This window comes from Stenella coeruleoalba, assembly GCF_951394435.1.
Source record: "Stenella coeruleoalba genome assembly, chromosome: 2".
NCBI classification, from domain to species: Eukaryota; Metazoa; Chordata; class Mammalia; order Artiodactyla; family Delphinidae; genus Stenella; species Stenella coeruleoalba.
In genome coordinates, this window is record NC_137147.1 from 139,761,380 (window position 1) to 139,783,950 (window position 22,571).

General features: G+C 40.1%; 1 protein-coding gene across 3 annotated transcripts in view; it reads right to left on the reverse strand.

The window, feature by feature from the left end:
- Nucleotides 1-22,571, reverse strand: part of MAP2K5 (mitogen-activated protein kinase kinase 5) — a 262,237-nt gene that overhangs the window by 62,064 nt on the left and 177,602 nt on the right. For 2 of the 3 annotated variants that reach the window (XM_079913742.1, XM_079913744.1), the window contains exon 17: nucleotides 18,425-18,454. The exons of the other annotated variant lie outside the window; for it this stretch is intronic. In XM_079913742.1, the coding sequence (XP_079769868.1) occupies nucleotides 18,425-18,454 (30 nt within the window). The remainder of the gene's footprint in view (nucleotides 1-18,424; nucleotides 18,455-22,571) is intronic. 3 annotated transcript variants of the gene reach the window in all.

Consider the following 22,571-nt stretch of genomic DNA (forward strand, 5'->3'; position numbering starts at 1 on the left):
TTTGCGGTACGCAGGCCTCTCACTGTTGTGGCCTCTCCCGTTGCGGAGCACAGGCTCCGGACGCACAGGCTCAGCGGCCATGTCTCACGGGCCCAGCCGCTCTGCGGCATGTGGGATCTTCCCGGACCGGGGCACGAACCCACGTCCCCTGCATCGGCAGGCGGACTCTCAACCACTGCGCCACCAGGGAAGCCCCCTTATATGCTTTTAATGGTGCTTTTAATAGTTCTTTCACATACACGTTCTCATTAGATCTCACAACCACCCTGAGCTTGGCAGGGATGGTCATCTCTAGTCTATGATGGGAAAAACCGGGCCTCTCAGAGGCGGGCAGGCCCAAGGCCACAGGAGCAGGCTGTGGTTGTGCTGGGGCCTCTCCCGTGCTCCTTTCTCTCCAGCATCATATCTGCCTACAATCACAGCATTCCTTAAAAACAACTGGATTTGCATGTGTTTATACTTGGCATGGTAAAGTTGATAAATGATCAGTTTTGGCACGTGGCTTATTCTCAACTAGACTGTTAAGCTCCTCAAGGGCAGAAGCCATGTTTTTGCATTTCTTTTGCATCCCTGTGGCTGATCAGCAGACCCTTCCACCGAGTGCTAGATGTTTTAGAAAGTGCTTTCCCATGTATTATCTCAGCTGAGCATGGTACCCACTCCTTCCTGCTCTTGGCTCCTCAGCATGCCCTCCCCAATCACCACTCCCTGAAACTTCCATCTCAGGTTGATTGGCTCTTAGTCTACTTTGATATTTCCTACTGAATGTTGTCCTGATGCTTCTTCTTGTTCCTCTAGACAATGAGTACTTCTGCGTAAGGGTCTGTGGGGAAAGATTTACATTAAAAAGGAAGACAGAGCTGTTAACTACCACCCTCGAGTGGTTAGGGTTTTAGTAAAAAGCCACAGCATCTTTAAAAAATCATGAAAAAACCCAGGTAAATTCTCCTATGAGATATCTTTGGTGTTTGCTTTTACAGTTGGTCCTTGATCAACATGGGTTTGAACTGTGCAGGTCCTCTTATACGTGGCTAGTTTTCATTAGTAAATACTACAGTACTAAATGGTCCATGGTTGGTTGAATCCAGGGATGCGAAGGAACCTCGGATACTTGGAAACTGGGGGCCGACTAAATTGTATGCAGATTAACCCCCTCATTGTTCAAGGGTCAACTGTATATTTTTAAAGTACACACAGATAAGCACCGCCTCCCCCAAACATTCTCAGTAAGATATATCTACTTCAACAGGAGAGTTACTTTTTCTAATGTACACAGAATTAGAAAGCTGTTTTTGACATCAAAGAGAATGCTTTTCGTAAATTTCCAATAGTCAGGGGGATTACAAATTCTCTGAGGAAAACATGTAGCAAACATTTTAAGTGACATGTTTCAAAATGAATTCAGGAATGGATTGTGAGACATTGCTCCCAGTAACATGAGTTGCGTGAACTAAATGAAAATTTCCTCATAAACCGAGACCTGAGAAAAAGTTTCCATCCTGCCCTAATCTGTGGGTTAAAAGCATGGTTTAAGACAGCTTAAAATTGTACTATTTTAACACTTGCTCTTTACTATAAGAAAAGGAGAAACAGCAATATCAAAGTCTGTTTTATGATCTTATAACCATACTGTTATACTGTTTTGCCCAGGTTTTTAAAGGGAGACGCTGTTATCAGGTTTTATCACACACTTTTGATAGCAACATACTACATGAAATCATCTTCATAAATTTTGTATTAAGGTAGCAGTGCCAGTACATGAAATTGATTCAAAATGCTTAAGATACTCACTTACTTTTTAACAGTTACACCATGCAGTGACATATCTTCTATTTCGCAAGAATCTGATGATGCAACATCATTGTAATTGATTCATTTCTCAATTAAATAAAGCTACTGTGCTTTCCTTTATATGAATGCCACATAGACCATAGAGTTAGATGTATTATCTCCTTCCTCTGTCTCAGATATATGGCCTTAAGTGCTATATTCTGTTCCTCTGTTAATTCCACCAGAAAAATTTAATGTCACGGTCATATTTTTCAAATTCTGAACTGCCATAAACTCAACTGTATTTATATTAGGCATATTTTTCACTGCTAAACTCTTTGTTGTTTACCTTTTTCAAGATCACATTACTGTACAGGCGCAGCAATCATAAAACAGATCCAGACAGAGTCAGCCTCCAGTCGTGGCCTCTGCTTTTGCACACAGTTCATGAAAAAGCGAAGCCCCTAGTTCTGAAGCACATTAAAAGTGGTACTAAGGGTCCTCGATATAAAATGTTAGCTTCGTGAATGCCTCTCTTTATTCTGGGTCTGCCTTGCAAATGCTTAGCTGTGAGAGCAGAGTTCAGAGGGACACAATAACATTGTTAGGGCTCATGTACTGCCTGCACCTCCCAACATATGAGATGCTGTTTATAACTAACTTGTCCAAGTCCACCTTCCTGCCTGTACATTTTGCTTGCGTTGAGCTTTCTATGTCTAACTGATACTTGGGGACAAAGAACAGAACGATAATTGCTCCAGTCATAGGCTTTGCTAATCAGTCTCTAGAACTAGTAGCATTTTGAAACACTATTTAGACAAACCTCTTCCCTCTTCTGGGCATAGATTTTTTTTTTTTTTTTTTTTCTTTCATCAGCCATTAGGTTCAAGATTTTAAGCCACACTAACAGGGGATAGTTATGCCTCATTCTAATATAAGACAGACCTTTATGTGTTTAAATGGGGAAGAATGACTTCACAACAGGCAGGCCTAAAAATGAGTTAGGTCTGAAATTTAGGGTATTACTGCAGTCATATTTACCTTGTATTTCCTTGCAAGGGCCATACAGTTGAGTTGGCAATTAAAAAGCTCCCATAATATGACTTGTGACTTGGGAAAACAAACCTGGAAAGGAAACTGCCAATGCAAAAGTTTGCTCATGGGGCCTCAGCTATTTAATCAATGACTCTGGTGATAAAAATCAACTTTGGAAGGCTCACATTACGCCTCTATCTCTATAGGGGTACTTTTTACACACACAGTGGTAAAGCAGACCTTGCTACCAGCGCTTTTATATTATATTCAGAAGCACAATCAGAAAACTGAAATGAATCCACCTATGTAACTTAGAGAAGACACCAGCTATAGCTTTCATTTTCTCTTTTACTCTCTGAAATTATGGCCTGCCCTGCAGCTCTTGTCTGAGAGATTAATGTGTGACCTGGGTCAGATCTTCCAATATCAGTTGACAAATTTTCTCTTTACATATTTACTGCTTTTCAAGCTTGTGTTATTTTCTCTTAAATAGAAAACAGAAATATAAAATTAAATTATTTGGTTGGGATTTTAAAAGAATATCGTTTTTATTTGTTGTGCTCCTGGCATCACATTCTAGCTTTCAATGTTGAACTCTATTCTCTTTTTAAATTTCAAATTTTAGAAACTGTAGTTATTTTGCAAGGACTCTTTTTTTTGGGGGGGGGGGGTCCTTTTTTGGCCGCACCATGCAGCATGTGGGATCTTAGCTCCCCGACCAGGGATCAAATCCGTGCCCCTTGCATTGGAAGTACAGAGTCTTAACCATTGGACCTCCAGGGAAGTCCCAAGGACTCTCTTTTCAAATCAGATTCATTAAGCTATAACTCTGGCTAAATATAAACAGGGATTACGGCAAACTGAGATTTTATATTCAAAATGAAGAATAATGACCTAATTTTTTTTTCTTTTTGAGATGGAAGGGACCTCCAAGATCTACTCATTTTGCTGTTAGGGAAACTGACGCTCAGAGGGGAACAGTGCCCAAGGCCACAGATAGAACCTGGCTTAGAACTGACTGCTGACTCACAAGGCTCCCTAGTATGGGGACAAATGCATAAACTTTGGAGTCAGAAAGATCCCTGGAATTCCTGTCAGATCCCCATGGCTTCAGAAGCTCCCTCCCTTCACTAGGCTTAGGGCTCTTGTCTAGAAAGTAAAGGATGAGCTAGAGGGGCCCAAAGACCCCCCAACCCCCAAGCTGCCCATTCAAGCACCATGATTCTTTTTCCTACCTGAAGGAGAGCTGACACTGGCACTCAATCTGATTGTATCTGGCACTGTGCTGGGTGATAAGACTTAGGGTCACATCACCTCCAATCCATCATAACTTGCAAAAACAAAGTGCCCAAATCTCAAAAAGCCCTCAGTGAGAGAAAAAAATCACTTCCACATGACCACAAACTGAATACATACTGCTTACTAACACTAACTTAAAATAAGAGTACCCAAACAAAGGACTGTTTTTTTGAAAAGGAACAGAACGAAACTTACCCTGGTTAACTGCAAATGGGAATTTTGGCAAACTGATATTTTTAGACGCTGAATGTATTATGAGACAAAATAAATGAATAATATATATTATTTCTAATAATATAAATGAACAAAAACAATTCACTTGTGCTATCCTATCTCCCCTTTTCATCAGCCTCTGTCCTTGTTCAAGTTCTTATCATGCCTGTGAATCTATTAGCATAGCTTGTATAGGACAAAACAAAACAGCAACAAAAAATAACTCATATCACTTATTTAAACACAAATCAATCACTTAAAAATAAGTGATAAGAGGATTTAGAAAGGGGCTACTCAATAAGGTGTAAGAAGGTCACTGTGATTCCCACATTCTAAGATCCACTCACTGGCACCTTCTCCCTGCCCCACATCCCAAACTCCGGCCGGGGTGCTGCATTCAGGAGTGACCAGTTTTAAAAAGTTAAAAATAGATATCCCTGAATTTAACAAACAGCTGGGCGGGCTAGAAAGGCTCCAAGATGCCTAGAGGAGGGCACAGCTCAGATGGGACCAGGCAGAAAATCAGCACAGCCATAAATTAGGTCACTTGGCTCTTACTGCTTCCCGAGTTATCAAGGACAATGCATTGTCACACAACACACAACAGCTGGAGCACCAAGGTACGGTGCAACATCATTCATGTGCTGGGTCTGCCAATCAGTGAGCAGGAAAAAAAGGACCTGATTGCCAGCGTATACTCTTTTATCCCTTGTGTATGTAAAATTGACATAGCTCAGGTCCTCCCCCACACAGGTGTACAAGAGCCACAGAGTGAATCATCTCCCGGGCAGGTAAATGAGAATTATAATATTTAGTTAGACCTAAATTCCGTGAGAAAAGCAGGGGCTTAGGATCACAATTCAAAACGACCAATGTGAATTACAAAACTGACCTTTTCCCTAACGGTACAAGGTCTGGTCAAGGAGTCCATTAAGCACTAGCTTTTCAAAGAAGATTTTAGACATCTGCTGTATCAAACTTTTCTCTTTTCTTTGCTCCAAAAAATGTGTGGTCTTATTTCAGAATCTAGGAAGAATATCTGTTCTTTGTGTATGGGAGAGGGGTGAGTGGGGGAGGTGTTGCTTTTTTGAGAAAGGCCTGTTGATCATTCTGCTCCTTATGGTCAAATAAATCTGCCATAGCAAAAGTTATTTTACTGTGTCAAAATGTCCGAAGGGTTTTTTCTGGAGCTATCAGTTAGTTTGCATCTCTATTAGCTTAAATCCCCCACATGCCACAGAGTCCAGAACGATGTTCGAGGTCAAGTAGTCCAATTCCTTGTTCCATGTAGAAATTCACTTTATCACCAGGGACTTCCCTGGTGATCCAGTGGTAAAGAATCGCCTTCCAATGCAGGGGACATGGGTTCGATCCCTGGTCAGGGAACTAAGGTCCCACATGCCGCAGGGCAACTAAGCCCACGTGCCTCAACTAGAGAGCCCGTCTGTCACAAACTAGAGAGCCCATCTGTCGCAAACTAGAGAGCCCATGCACCCTGGAGTCTAGGCGCCTCAACTAAAGAGAGAAAACCTGCATGCCACAACTAGAGAGAAGCCCGCACACCGCAACAAAGAGCCCGCGTGCCTCAATGAAAGATCCTGCGTGCCACAACTAAGACCCGATGCAGCCAAGAATAATTAAAAAAAAACAAAGAAAAAAAAGAGTGGGGGAACCAAAGAAAAATAAATATTCCTGACAGACAGCTAGCCTATCTTTGCCAGAAGACTTCCAGTGACGGGATTCCAACAATTCTATCTTGGGTAGCTTGAATTGTTAGGAAGTTCATTCTTATTTTGAGTCCAAATATGTCTTCCTATAAGATGTGCCCATGGTCTGGAGCTGTAGTGATTAAGTCTAATGACAGCTCTTCACATATCTGAAGATAGCTGTCATGCCTCCACAATGTTTTCTTTCCTGAACAAACATCCTATTGATATTTTCTTCCTAGGATCATTTGCTATGTTTGGTTGCCCTCTATCCTTCTCCCTTCCATTAGTAATGACACTCTAACAGCATTTCCCCACCCCTAAGCAGCCCACGTGCTTCGTGGGAAGAAGACTTCGCTCCCAGCTTTAGAGATGGGGCATGTGGTTCAGGCCTAAACTAGTTGGCATCACCTAAATGCCCTGGGTGCAGGGAGTTAAACTGGTCCAATCAAACTGAAGCCCAGAGCCTCTGGTTGCTTGTGGGGGAAAAAGAGACCAGCTCTTTCCTTCTAAACTGGGAAGCAGGTCACCCCAGGAACTCTACAGCCATTCTTGGTCTGTGGAGGGAGAAGCCTAATAAGAATAGAGCTCAAAGTGACTTACCGGATAAAGTTCTACCTAAAACCAGCGATATTTAGATTTTCGGTCATGTAATTCAATAAATTTCCCTTATGACTGAGGCAACTTTGAGTTGGGTTTTCTGTGAGCTGAACCAGAAAGCTGTCTAGAAGGACCCAAGCATGATTTCACATTCTCCTTTGAGGTTATCTTTCTCTGAGTGTGGTACCATATGTGTATGCTCCTCATGAAGTGTGATATCCACGCCTGAACACATACCTTGCACTGGCTCATATCACCTTGCTTTGGACACTATACACTATTTAGGAGACTGTCATAGAGGCTACAAGTGCATTCACATTTTTGATAGCCACGTCACATAGTTGGCTCAGTGGAGAGAAACAGAGAAGTGTGTAAGTCTTGGGCTGAAAAAGAATTACTTCTTTCCTGTACTCTTCTATTTCTTATGTGTTTCACACTGACAGAGTATTTGAGAGTCAAAATGAGTGGATCATTAAACCAATCACAGAATCTAGACAAGTCTGATGAAGTTTCTACCTGTTGTCTCTCCCCTCTAACTGACAGAAAGTGCATCAGCCTTTTATTTGTTTGGCTGAGGAGAGTCTTGCCCAACACTGAAGCAGACTCATAGACTTGGTGTCTGAAAGCACCTGAAAGGTTTTTTAATCTGACCTAGCTTCCGCCCCATCTGACCCTTGAATCCCTCCTTTACGCCCCTGCTGACCGAACTTCTGTCTGAATACATACAGTAACGCGGAGCTTACGTTTTCTGACTGTCCATTCTACCTCCTGTTCCAGTTCTACACTAACAGAACAAATCCACATCCTTTCTTAGAGAGAATCCTCAAATATCTGAAGACAACTATCACATCTCCTTGGAAGCTTTTATTCTTCAGGTATTAATGCTGGCAGGGTAGAGTGGAAATACAGACATGGAAGAAAAGGGGATGAAATTATTAATTTAAAGCCTAAGGATGTGTATTGATTCTTAGTTCCTGCTGATTCTAAAACATGCTATTGCCAACATGTAAAAAAAGTAAAATTAAACTAAATTATCAATTCATATATGTTTATGAAGTACTTACTCTGTGCCAGCCACTGTACTAGACTCTAGGACTCAGATGATGGATAAGATATAATTGCTGGTCCACAAAAACAAAGTGACTTATTAAGTTCCCTGAAATTTAGTGGCAGAGCTGAGACTTACGCACAGGGCTTGCACACACCTCTAAATGTCACTGAATGTTTGTATAAAATATAGTTCGCTGGATTCAGGACACTGTAAATTTCTAAGACAGCTTCGCCATGCCCCCCAAAACAGCTCATGTTTTTAGGCATTGCAAGGAAGGTTTTCTTTGTGAGCTAAGACTCCACATATCGCTCCTTTTTGTTTCTTTATCCGCGATATATCTGACAACATTTTTTGCCCTGCTGAGATTCTGAGATAAGCTGTAACTGCAGCCAACACATGGTTCATACAGGATTAGGAAAGAAAAAACATCTTGAAATACAGTCACATATAACCATGTTAATTAACATGTGTCTTACTGGCTTGACTGTAAATTCAAAATAGGTTTAAAGAGAAGAAGTCATGGATCTAGAATGAACTGAAGAAACTCTGACTTCTGTTTCAGTTTCAGTTCACACCTCTCATATTTTGATATAAGTAAAATAAGGTTTCAATAAACTCTAAGGGAGGACATGGGGAGATGGTGTTGAGTAAGGTGGCTGAAGGTGTAGAAAAGAGGAGGAAACTGTTCGTACAAGATGAAAGGAGACCACACAAGTATCTAGTCCAGCATTTTTCAGTCTTTGTTTACCAAATAACTCTTAGTTCATACAAGATATTACTTAGACACATTTTGAAAATTAACAGATAATGTGTTTGTGTGTGCATGCATGTGTGTATGTGCCAGAGAGTGGATGCCCACCTACTGTATTTGGCACGTGACTGACCTAGGCCACCTCCATCAGTTTCCAGATGAGAAAACTGAGGTCTGAAAAGAAATAAGGTCAAAAAACTAATAGGAACAGCCAGGACCAGAACTCAGGTTAACTCTGTGTGTGTGGCTGGGTGGAAACCATATACTGATAATGATTCAATTTGTCTCTTGTTGGGTGTGTCACTTGTTGTACCCCAGTTGCCTCTGCCCTGAGTCACTGAGCATTTCCAGCTGCCTGGCTACCAAGGAGGCATAGGGCTGACCAAAGAGCAGGGGCTGGAGGGAGGCCTTTAGCCGGGAACATTCTTTTGTTTACTGTATTTTATCAAACTAGAGCTAGGACTGGGGTCGAGGTCTCCTCATGCCCAGAATGGTGCTCTCTGAAACCTGTTTCTGAACACAAAACAAGACAAGCTCCATCAGCCTCTTTGGTCTTTCTTTCCCCAGACTTCCTCACCTTCCCCCCATGGTGTCACCAACTATAGACCTTGACAGTGTACAGCACAACAGAGTCTACACTTGGTTCTAGTTGCTTTCCTCAGTTTCCCACAATTCTTTGGGGACGACACCTTGGCTCTGAGCGTAAACAGACAACTGCCTCCTTTCTTAGCTCCTAGCAGTCCCTGGCACCCTCTTTCCACCTGGTGTGTCCTGGGCAATCTCCAGTCTTAAATCGAATCAGCTCTTTGCTCCTTTTAGGCAACTCACTGACTTTTCAATGAACTTAGCTTGTCTGTTTTATTGGCACTAAAGAAGGTTGGGTTCTTAGCATCATTAACATTTTAGTTGAGGAAGAATTCCCAGACTCCCCAGGCATTAATCCAGAACGGTTAAATATCTAAAAAGTAATCTGTACTCAAACAAAGCTTGGCCAGGTCTGCCCCCTTTTTAACTTGGATGCCAATGAGCCCCTAGCCCCACATCTACCCAAGTTTTCTATACTGAATGGTGATAAATAAACACTGGAGTACAAATAAAGTTGATGTCTTTGTCTGTTGGCAGGCACGAAGCATCCTACAACAGTGATTTCCATCTCTGTAGACACACCAGTGGGAGGCAGTACTTGAGAGGATGGGTGTGTGAAATAAGGATAGCTATTTGGGCTCAAAGCCTCTGGGTGCCTTCTCTCACTTTCTCCCCCTGCCCCATCCCTCTAGAGTGGGAGACAGTCTGATCCTGTTGCCAAATATCTGGTAATCATCAGTGAGTCATTTAATGGCTATGGACCCCCCTTTTCCTCCTCTGTAAAATAAATGAGTTGGACTAGACCATTGTAAGATCTCCTCACATCCTAAAATTCTATGATTCCATGAGGTAGTACCAATGAAACCAAAGGGGGAAAAATGGAAGGCCTTCCAGACCACAAAGATTAAGAGGAAAAGAAGATGGCGAAGTAACCCCTGAAAGCCAGGCTGGGCACCAAGTTCATTACTTCAACCGTCAATTCTATTTCTGGGCTAAACTGATTATTTAAAAATTGTAAAAGAATCATGGTCCCCAGTTACTGAATTAAAAATGATTAGATTCTGCATATAATTCTATATATTAATGATGGTGATTGTGAATGATAAATGATAACACAAAAAAGAAAGACTGTAAAGGAGGGCTCTTATGGGATCAGAAAAGTAATTCATTTTAGTCCTAACTGGAGTGAGACATGGTCATATATTTTCAGAGTTACATAGGTAAATCCCTAAAGTACTTTCTGGAAATATAAATAATACTAATATTACCTTGCTCTTATTTACCACCTTATTTTTTTCAAAGTGGTCTCTTAGGTATTAGCTCATTTGATCATGACGACCAATCCTCCAGCAGTCTAGAAAATGTTCTACGATATGCCAAGTTAAATTCATAAAGGGTGGCAGGGAACCCCTCAGAGGCATGTGCCAACTGACCTTAGGGTAGAAATCTTAAAATGCAGTGATTTCTAACCTCAGACTGGCTCTCAGTCATCTCAAAGGGATTCATGAAATTCTCAAGCTTAATTTCATTATCTGGTCTCGGCTACATGTGCCATCTCCATCCTGATACAGCACTTCTCTCCTCTACCATTCTACCAACATTTTCTTACTTCCCTCCCAGTGTTGCTTTTAAAGTCATCTAAGGACATTCCCAAACTATTAGGGAGATGAATGTCACAGTAGCAGTAGTAACCTATTGAGTTGAAGTACTTACTGCAAGGACACCAAATACAACATGCTGCTTTAGACCTTTATCTTTTACAAGATGACTCTCCTCTTGACTAGAATACCTGGAAAGTTCTTTTCCATCCTTCTAGCCTTAGAGCTCAGCTCAAGCATCATCTACCCTGTGAAACCATAGTTTCCTCAAGTGAGCTGACCTCTTACTCTTGAGGCCAGAGCATAGTACCTCCTGTAGGGCTCCTTTTATATCAACTGTCATTTACGTTTTTCTTCCCACTGCATTGGACTCTTTGACAGCAGAGACCACATCTGTTCCATTTCCGTACTCCCAGTGCTTAGCACAGTGCCAGGACAGAGTAGATGCTCAATGACAAATACATGTTCAATTAAACTGAGATGTATGTCATAAAATAGTTTAGAAGGTGCTATAAAACCAAACCAACATTGGGTTAGTGCTTTTTAAAAAAATAGAGGCAATCACTAACCTAGCTGGCTAACTACATATACCTCAACTGAGGTATGAACAAGTAATTTATCTTTAATGGAAAGTTTCACATTTCTAAGCTACACACACTTGGAGGATAATTCCTCTTCCATTTCTGCTCCATTTTAAAGATATAGTGGGAACCCACCTCCTGTCTTCAGCATAGACTAAGCAAATAAAATTATGAGACCTCTTGATAAGTATGAAATAGACATTGGGAGAAAAATCTGACACAGGCAATTTAAAAATTTCTGGGAAGAAGCAAATGTGTATCAGTGAACACCTTCATATCACCTAAATTTCACTTCTGCATTTTATGGAACATAAAATCTGATTTTATGGCTTGAAATATCAGTATATTTTAACTGTTTATATCCTCAATAGTGAGGATGAAAATAAACAATGAATTAAAACATGTAGGCTAGAAATGTTTGGAAAAATAAAACTGCACACATATCACTCTTTTGGACTCTTGCCAATTAAAGGTTAGAACCTGAAGTTGGGGTAATAACCCACTGCTGTTTTCTTCTTTGACCAGAGATCTCACACAAAATCTGGATACTTACAGTTTACTAAAATCCTTGATGTTCAAATTTCAAAAAGTTCATGCAACAAAGGATAGATTCCAAACACTTCTTTTCAAAGAAGGCAAACTTTTTAGGTTTAATTTTGCAATACTAGGTTGGTTTAGGCATAATTAGTACATTACTACATAAATAAGACAGTGATATCTATAGTGTGAATTTAACGCTGAATATAAAACCATATTAAATTGTCAAAATTAGGATTAATAATAGTATACTCAAAGGACTTTAAAACATGAATAAAATTAGGTGTAAAAACTCTAGTATTTTGGGGCTTCCCTGGTGGCGCAGTGGTTGAGAGTCCGCCTGCCGAGGCAGGGGACGTGGGTTCGTGCCCCGGTCTGGGAAGATCCCACGTGCCGCATAGCAGCTGGGCCCGTGAGCCATGGCCACTGAGCTTGCGCGGCCGGAGCCTGTGCTCCACAACGGGAGAGGCCACAGCAGTGAGAGGCCCGCGTACCGCAAAAAACCACCACCACCACCAACAAAAAAACTCTAGTATTTTGACATTAACTTTTGAAAAATGTTTAATATTTTAAAATAGTTTTAAGAACATATGCTTTCTACTTTATTACAAGACAAATACTCTATCCAGGGCACAATTTATTACTACAAAATAAACGTATGTTTAAAAGACAGTCTGTCAATTGAAAAAAAAAAACCTCACACACATTAAAATAGCAGGTTTCCAGGCCAAGTTAAACAAAATATTTTCTACTTGACAAGCTGCTTACATTTAAATGAAAACAGGGCAATTGTGGTCAATAATATGGATTGCATATAATAAAAAGGACCTTAGATCATGTTAATACAAGGATCAGAAAGCAGTAACTTAAATTAAAACCACCCAATTATTTAGCAAACTTTCAGATACAGCAAATAAATTAATCTGTTTTAAATGAAAGTGCTCAGATAAGTAGCTTTTTGACCTATGAGTAAGTCTCACTAGCAGCAATCACAGCAAAGCAAGGATCTGCTGAAGCAAGGCAAAGCCCCCAAATCAAACAAATGGTATCAGTAATCAAAAAGCATTTGCAAAACATATTTCCTTGGTTAGTAGCAGGGGGTTCTGAGCAAATGCCGCCTACAGCTTCCTTCATACTTTGATATACAGTGTACGGGGGGGTGAACACATGTTTCTCTTACCCATGAACAAATGGGGTATTTTGCTTTTTAACAACAGGATATTTTCATTTCTGTACTGTCTTGTGAAAAAGGCCAGTCATTATACTATTAAGAATACATGTCTTTCACTTAAAATCCTCTATTATCCACTTATGTTTAACTTGTATTGGGATTTAAGAATGCGTCTTTATTGAGACAAGTAATATGTCATCATTTTGTTCAGCTAACAGGCCTGACAGACCCTGTCTCCTTGAGTTAAGCACAGCAGATCTCTATTTCGTACGTTGGTGGCAAAAGGTGGCAGAATAAATGAGAAATGCCAATTGGTAGTAAAGATTTTTAATCCCAAAGATGCAGACTTTCCTTTTGCCTTGGCCTTAATTATTCTATTTGGCCAGATGATGGTATGCTTTTTCAATAAAAGTGATCTCTATATATTGTAATAATTTATTTGGATGCCATTGTTATGTATTTTAACAAATAACATCACTATTCACTATATCTCGTATTTTTGATCCTTTTTACTACTTATCACCTTCTTTATTTGAAACAGATTTTTAACAGATAATCTTGATCATTACAACAATATCTCGCTTCCATTTTATTCAAATAATTCTTAAAAACAGCTTAAAAAGCCGTTTGGAATAACATCAAGCTTGCCATCAATCAAACGAAAAAATTCCGCTGGCGGTTGTATAAACATCAGATCAAGTCTGATGTCTTCAAGGATTTCAGAGTGAACCATAAAAAACTCCATTAACTTCTGACAAAGAATGCAAATTAATCACAACATGGGGTGAAATGAAATTAAAGGCTCTTTTCTAATCAATGACAAGGCAGGATGAAATATTTGTTACTCTCTCTGCACTCAGACTGCCTAGGATGTTTGCACTTCCCTCGCAAAGCCCCAAATGTAAGGTGTGAGTACAGATTCACCCAGTTGCTGTTTAGCCCTCCCCGCCTCCCCCACCCCCGCCCCCCAGAGCTATCTGCTTACAAGTCGTGGAGATTCACAGAACACACTAATCATCTGAATCTCAGGTGCATCCAATTTGTTATTCACACTCTCCCATGCCAGTGAAAAGCCTGGCGCAGACAGATGCACCAGGAACCCTAAATGACAGTTTTGGCCTCCGGAAGTACAATCACTACAGCAAAATCTAGTACAGCCTCCAGGTGAAATGTCTGGAGCTCCATATGGAGCAGGGAAAATTAACAACAAGATGAAAATCACTGCAGCAGCGGGGAGTCGGAATTTTTGAAAAAAAAAATGAAATTTAAAGATGAAGAAAGAGAAGTAATAAATTAATGGGGTGTGAAAACATTCAAAGCTTTACAATACCAGGGGCACTATTTGCTCAGATTTTTTTCCTTTTTTTAACTTCAGGTCATTTTGATGTAACTTATTAACCACGATCGGGAAATGCAGCCAAAAGAAGAGCATTTTTACACATGCAAAAGTACCTTAAATACATTTGTACCTATATTATCTTCACTTTCCTGTGGCATCTTGCTTACCAATTTCCAAACGCCAGAGCTGGCACATCCCCTGAGAAGTCTCCGTAATGGATTTACCATCATCCTAATGCAGGGTACTGTTGTAAAGTTTGAATGAAGGATGACAGTCTTTAGCAGGCCATCTTTTTCATTTCTCCTAAATTATGGTGTCGTTAAACAAACCGTTGCCCACCATCACGTTTTTTAAGCCAACTGGATTTGGATCTACATGATTAACTATACACAGCTCTAGTCCTTGTCCAGACTTGCACATTTTTCCCGATGACTATTAAAGCTAAATTGTTCAAGAAATTGAGATACTATCTGTTTACCAGATGTTTAAAAACACAAGTTTTCATTATGCTATTGCGGAATATCCTTCACAGGCACGCAGAGTTTAATGGCACTGGGGTCAGTGAGAGCTCTTGGGTCCCTCCAGATCCATCACTCTGCTAAACACATGGTAAGAAAAGCAAAAGGGCTCTAGGGAATGGTCTTGTCATCATCTTCCATGGCACAACCCTTCTCATCTACACAGGAGGCCTCCTGAGGGCAGAGAAGGAGAGCCAGGAGAAGGGCTTGGTGGGGCTGAGCGGGAAGGAGGGCAGTGGTTTGAACAGCAAACCAAAATCAGAGTTCACGGAGCCAGTCATTTGGTTTAGTCGCCTGCAAGCCCTAGATCTAACTGTACCCATTCATCCCCAAGGCAAGGCGCCTCATCTCTCTGAGACTCAGTCTGCTCACCTGGAGGCTGGAAATAACAGTCCCGAGTCAGATAACAGCAAGTGCTTTGGAGCTGGATGTCGGAAAGGTGCTAGGTGAATCTGACATCGTTGTTCCTCCTATTATAAGCTGTAGTAATAAGACTGTGTATCTATAATGGCTCCTAACCTTTCTTTCCATAGAGCCCTAAACTGCATGCCAGTGAGGCTACGCAACTTTAAGGCCTAAAGGAAACTAAAATAGACAGTGTTTTCAAATAACAGATAAAAACCCAACCCCCCAAACAATGAAGTTCATGGAGAACGATTATCTCAACAAAAATCCAGTCCTTTAACCTTTATGTTGGTCCCCGGCTACTGACTCTCCCTGCTATCTTCCCAACACCCCTCCCTCATCTGCATCCCCACCAGAATCACACTGTGTCACCGGCAGGAAGAGACGCTGCTAACAACGCTGTCAGCAGCACTGACGCTGGGCTGGGGGAAGGACGAGTCTGTATGCTGGCCTTGCCTCCCCTCTTTCCCTTCTGCTCATTTTACACTCTGCTCCAGCTGCAGCTGGCAGGTTGCAAGCACAGCCTCTTGCAACCTTTGGTTGAGGATTAGAAATTCATATCCATAATCTTATTTGATCTGCATACTTCTAATCAGATAGGGAAGGCAGGTATCAGGATGCTCATTATAGAGATGAGGAAACAGGCCAAAGCAAGAATTAAGGCCTGCAGTGACCCGAGCTTGTTAGAGCTGGGTTCTAATCCTAATCTTCTAGCTCCTGGTCTAGAGTTCTTTCAAACAGGCCAGTCTCCTCAGCTTGCCATTAGTGAAGGCAGCTGAGATCTGGTTCCCTGATTTGACTTTGAGTACCCAGCCCTGGGTACATAAGGGATGCAAAACTGTGAGATCTTAAGGATATATGAAAATCTTTCATGTGTTCAAGGGCCAGACCAGTGGGTAATAATTAAGATGAGGCAGTCCTCAGCCCGGTAAATAAAGCTTTGACTCTATGGTTGCTTTGTAAACTAGTGAGTTACCTATCACTGGAGGTGTTCAACTTTGCTTTTCAGAGATATTGCAGAGAGGTTTGATTCGATGTTGTCTGAGATCACTTTCCACTCCTGAGAGTGTGTGATTCACTCCTGCCTATTCCACTTGGGATTCAATGGCCCCAAACCACCTACAGTACAACAATGAGCAAATCAACCATCCTGTTTGTCCAATTTATGAGGGGAGGCTATCACACAGAGTGGTTAGGGGTTCAAATGAGATAATACGGGCCAAAGAGAAGGTATTATTTCATAATCCAGTCCCTGCGATACTATAAAAATAAACATTTTCCTTCGTGTGCTTTATTTGAAGGCAAAAGGGTAGAAAAGGAATCTATAAAGTAACCTTTCCCAATCTTCAGTCTATAGTACAAACCCTGTAAAATAAATGCCAACTCCATCAAAAGTCATTAATGATTCCAGCAATGAAGTGCACAAACTTCTGTTGAAAGACCTGGGAAATAGGCCTGATGGCATCAAAGCTGCTTCTATTATTTGAAATGAAAGTTCCAATTTGGTGACAATATTCTATCACGATTCAAGGAATACAGTTTTCCCCTCACTCTGGCATGACAGTGATTGCTACCTAGGGAGTTCAACACATTAGAATTTTCCAACTTCCACTCGACTGATGAAGTAAACATATACTTAAACATTCCAGAAAACAATACTGCAAAGGTAGACAGCCTCTTTCTAAATTCGACCAGAGCCTTCAAAAGCTTCATTTGTCAAATGCGATCGTTTCTTAGACTTATCACTTATCAAATCTCGCTGATTAAACACTCTAGGCATTAGGAATCTCAAGAATACAGCTACACTCCCAATCTTTGGTATTTTTCTTTCTTAGATGGCTTATACAAGTTTTCTATTAAGACTTGTTTGAGAGAGAAGTTATATAGTACCTCTTCTCTTCATTTACAAAACTTGAGGGGATTGCGTACACTGGCCAAACAGTGAATTGTTTAAAAATTACTGACAGAATAAGAGGCTTACCAAGATAAATATTCTAATGAGCTATAAATCCTGAAAATGTGATTTTAATTTGATGGGCTACCTAGAGCTAAGCAGCAAGGCTGTACACAGTAAAATCTCACTAACTGCGAGCATGCGTGCCAAGTGATTACACTTAGGATCTTCTCTTTAAGGAAAAGATTATGTTTAAACAAAGAATCCTACAAATTTGAAAAGTGAGACTGACACTCTTGAACCTAACAACTTGGATGGTTTCTCCTCCACTTATCTGATGGCTTTAACTGTAAAAGAAAAAGGATACAAAAGAGACATTTCAGCGTGTGAAGCGGCTTTAAAATGTCCACATGGGTACCAGGACAATTTGCTTAAAACTGCTTATAAAGACGGTAGAGAGAATGAGCCCCATCCTATTATTCAATAACCATGTTTGTGATTCATCTGCATAATCTAACCATGCATAAATTAGTATGTGTAATACAACACTTATTTGCATAATAATAGCAAGTTAATAGATGCTTAAAGAGCAGAGACCAACACCACCTTTAAATCAGACATGCCTCCGGGCACTTTGGCCTGTACAGACCAAGATGCCAGAAAAACAGGGAGCATCAACCAACAGTCAAACCATTCATTTTTCATCCCTCTAGACATTTCACTTATTTCCCCACACACACTGGGGAATCATCTTCAAACCACAAAATAGCTTTATATTTTAAGTGCTAGCACCCTTCTATAATAAAAATCTTAAAGAAATTACTATAGAGATTATTATCAGCAATGGTAACATAATGGACATTTTATTTTCCTAGAAATGTAAATAGGAAGGGCAAATTTTTTAAAAAGAAAATGTTCGAAATCACAGCCACATAAAATTGGAGGCCCATCTATTTGCTTAGCAAAAATAATGACTTAGATTAGATATTTTCACCCTTCACCTCAATCCTTTAATTCAAATACCTAATTGAATCCAAAAACGCAAACAGTGTATCAAGAAAAGGCTGTGCCCCTTTTCCAACCTCAGTAAGAGCACATGCTACTGGGTTGGGATGAGGAAAAACGTTACCAGTGCCACACAAAGGAAGAGCACAATGATGGCTTTCAACCTTTAACAAAGAGGAAAAAAATCTGGAGTATAAAAAAATCAAAAATCAATAGAGACTCCTAAATGACTCCTTTAAGATATCACTTTTCAATTTAACAGGACAGATTTATTTGTATGTGGCTCAAATGTTCACAATTGCTCCCTGCACTTCATACATAGGAATGAATGTCACAGTGGAAAACGGCAGTAATGAACAATCTTACCTGAGGATATGGAAACCTCCCAAGAGCAAGCTGAGAAAGGAAATAATATTTGTCTAGTTATAGATTTGCATGCAGGGCAGATCTTAAGACAGACAAGTACTAAATTTCAGAATTACATCCAGCAAATATAAAAAGCTCACAACCTTAAATGCACAAACTAAATTATTGCTGTAATCACATTGAAAGCTATATACAGAATGAACATTTACATTGGACAATGTTGTATCCCTGATAAAATATTCTATTTTTAACAACTAAACACTACCCTTACATAGTTTCTCTTAGGAATATTGTCAGCTGTACGGGCATTATTCACATTTACAAGTGTACGACAGTTTCTTCTAAACAGAGACGTAAAACCATAGGATACTGTTGGCTTTTCCTCCTGTAAAAATGGAAACACTTAATTGCTCCTAGTCCACAGCTCTGTAGAATTTTCAGTTATAAGTATTATAGGAAGAGCTGTAGGAAATGGGGAGTGGGCCATGTGAAATAGAACATTGTGCCATTATTTTCATTTATTTGTTAGTTTTTTTCATCCATTCATATTTAGAAGAAAAGAGCTACTACTAGTGGGAAAGTGGCAGTTCAAGACTATGAAGTCGGAACTATAGGTCTGAAATTGGGTAACTGAATCCTTACAGCTTCCAATTTTATTTAATTAGTAAACTGCTATGTGTTTCTAGGCCACTCACTTAATTTTGGTCTTTGAATTCTCACCTGTGAAAACAAAATGATTCAACCAGGAATAGGATTGATATGAAGCGATAAGATCAAATTTACCAAACATACCATAATTTATTTAAAGAGAACTATGGCTAAATTTTGCAACTTCATAATGTGGCCCATCGTCAGGTCTGAAATCCTTTATAGGTATTTGTAAATACTTTCAAAGTAGAATCACTACATCAGGGAACTTTGAAGCTAGAATGGATCCAAGGAAACATCAATCTGTTTTACAGATTAGAACCCCAGAGTCCCATTGAAGGTGTTTCCACACAGTTAATCAGTAGAAGCCTGGGGACTGACCCCAAGACTTGCAACGTAATCCAGGGTTCTTTCCAGCATATTACATTGCTTTTCTAGATCTTGAGAAGTTGTGCACTTATCTCAAAGACACTGACACTGCTCAAACATTTCTGAACTCCTCTTTTGGAACTGTGTTTAGAATCATTTCAAGTCACAGAAGAACAACTACTTCATTTTATTAGAACTGCATCTTATCTTGAGCTTAAAATCATACCCCTCTGGTTTTCTGATCATGTAAATTATTTGTTGACTAAGGTCTGAACGGCCTATGGGTATTACCAAAACCCAAATTCAAAGAAAAAATATTTTGTTCCTTAATAAGGATAGACATGAAGATGCTGAGGTTAATTTTTAAAGTTCTAAAACCAGTTTGAGCAACAGCAATGTAATAGGAATAAACCATATGACCATGCAAGGTGACTACTTGGAAAGGGCCAACACTCATTTGGATGTGTGTGTGTGTGTGTGTGTGTATATATGTGTGCGTGTACATATATATATATATATATCTATATATGAATACGTGGTAAGATTTGTTACCTTGTACTCATTTCTTGTATACTCAGAATTCTCAGATTTTCAAGACATAAAGTTATACTATCATTGTTTCATTTGGTGGATGCCATTAATCTGTTCAACTATAGAGTGAAGGAAAGAGAGTATGGATGTTAATCAAACTCCCTTTCACAGTTTTGTGTGATTATGTCTGTTGTCTATATGCTGCTATTAGTTAGGAAGGGGAGGGACTCAGCTCTCCACTGCCTCCACTCCACCCTCACCCAAAACAGGCTATTGATTTGACTTACATTCTGTAAACACAGTGTGTTTCTGGCCAGTGAGAATGTGCACATTGATTCAGAAAGAGCCACTATGGTCTTTTGTGGCAGTAATGGGTGGGCTAGGCATTTGCACCATTCTGTACTGAACTGACAGGCAGTGACAGCTCACCAAAAGCTGTCACCTATCATCACACCCATCCGCAGATTATGAGTTTTACACATTCTTTCATTTGGAAAAAGTAGCAAGAGGAGGGTCTCTCGTCTGAAAAAGCTGACAGCTTAATAACTACTAGAAAACGTTTAGAACATCCTATCTGAAGTCCTTCTACAGGTGCTGCACCATTCACTCTGGTATATGTTGAACATGTCATTAGGGCCTATGGAAGAATTCTGTCCACGTAGCTTACCAGCAGAAGAAACTTGCCCACCATATATGCAGTTAAGGTCTAAACTAGCTGGCCAGTGCCAACACTGGCCATTGGTTCTTGTAGATTAAAGAACTAAGCAATGATAAAAGGAAGACTTTAAAAAAAAAAAGAGTAGGATGAGGTGAAAAATGTGAACTTTTTCCACTTCAACACAAAGCCTCAAATTCCCAAGTCATCACTATTCTATGGAGAGCAAGGCTACAGCAGACTTGGGAATGTGCACTCATCTACTTGGCCCCCTCTCACAACTGGTAAAAGGTAATTAGGCTGGCTGATGATATTCATTTACTCTGTAAGAGACCTCCATCAAGAGAACAGAGAGGAAATTCAGCAGGGAGCATCTCTGTACCAGCCTGCTTGGGAACAGGTGGCAATACTTGAACTAGTGACCTCAACATTCTTGGAACTGGCTTTACTCATGTGCACTTTCCTGATATCCTGTGGAAGCTCAGTCTTACTTGTCAACTACATTCCTGCGAGGACTGTTTCTAAGGCATCTTGCAGGTCTGACCTCTTTTCAATCTGAGGGCAGAGAATGGTCCCCTGTTCTTGACCAGAGACGCGCAACATCATTTCCTCTCCCACAGTGTCACCACTGGGCTGCTCCAGTGGCAAGGCAAGGATTCCAATCCGCACTAGTGAAAACTGGCAGCGGTACTATAAGGCTGGCACCACAAGCAGGCATTTTAAGGCCCTGGGAGAGGGAGCTGCCTTCCATGTATGTCTCTGCCCTTTCAGGCTTAATGCAGCTGCAATGTTTATATTCTACACTATTTGTCTGGTGGCCAAATAGAAGGAAATATATAGCTAAGCCCTAGAACCTTTTTATCAAGTTCAATTAGGAGAAGGTAAAAAAGGAAAAGGGCTCTTAGCAGATATGGCTGAGGCTGCCAAAAGTCAAAATAAACACTGAACCCTTTTGGGGAAGAGGGAGTACATATGCTATGAGTGAATATTTCAGAGACAGATGGACCTGGGGCCATTCTGTATCTTTTACCCTTACTGGTCTATTAATCTACTTGCATTTCCCCAGTTTTTATTGTCAAGGTATTATAAATTAGGAAACTTACAAAAGAGAGTATGTAATCTTCTCTGAAATGGCCTGCAGATATGTCACTGTACTAAATGTGTTTCAGATTTAATGAAGCTTTAATGTCCTTTTTAATTTTGCCTGTTTCTGTATCACCAGGGGTCGGGCAAGGCAATCAGCACTCAAGAGGGTGGTTTGGTTTAAAACTAGGAAAAAACTCATTTGCTTATGAGTTGCACTGTATTTTCTTAATTAAATTTACTGAGTAAAATGGTTTAAGTTCAGCCAACCAATGACCTTTGTATGTGGATGTAGATTTATAAATAGGTTAAAGAAGAAAAAAAAAAGAATCACAACAAAGCAAACAGATTAGGGCTTAGCCAATGGAAGTCTCTGCCCTCTTTATCATCTTTACAAAAGAAGCATTTAAATTTAGGCAGCTTAAGTCCAGTTTAAAAAAATGTATATTGAAAAATGTGGGCGCACAGAAGCGCCAGCAATTCATCAAATGACTCTAACATCCTTTTCATTCCCAGCAGGGGAGCGGCTCACATTGTAAAAGATTTGGAAAAGCTTTATTTATTTTGGGGAAGTGGAGGTAGAGATGACGGAGGGAGAGGATTCTATTTAATGTTAAATAAAAAAGTGCATTTTAATTCTAAATACATAAGATTCAGCAAAGTGCTAAATACTCTGTTCGTGGTGGGAGATTTACTATGCAAAAGGCAGAAAAAGAATGCTCCAAAAACACTTACCAGTTGGGACTACACTTAAATAACAGTAAACCACTAACCTTTCACTGTAAAACTAGGACTGCTCCTCAGTGTTATCTTATTGATCTTTGATTTGTCCAACCATAATCTATGAAATACTCTTGAGTT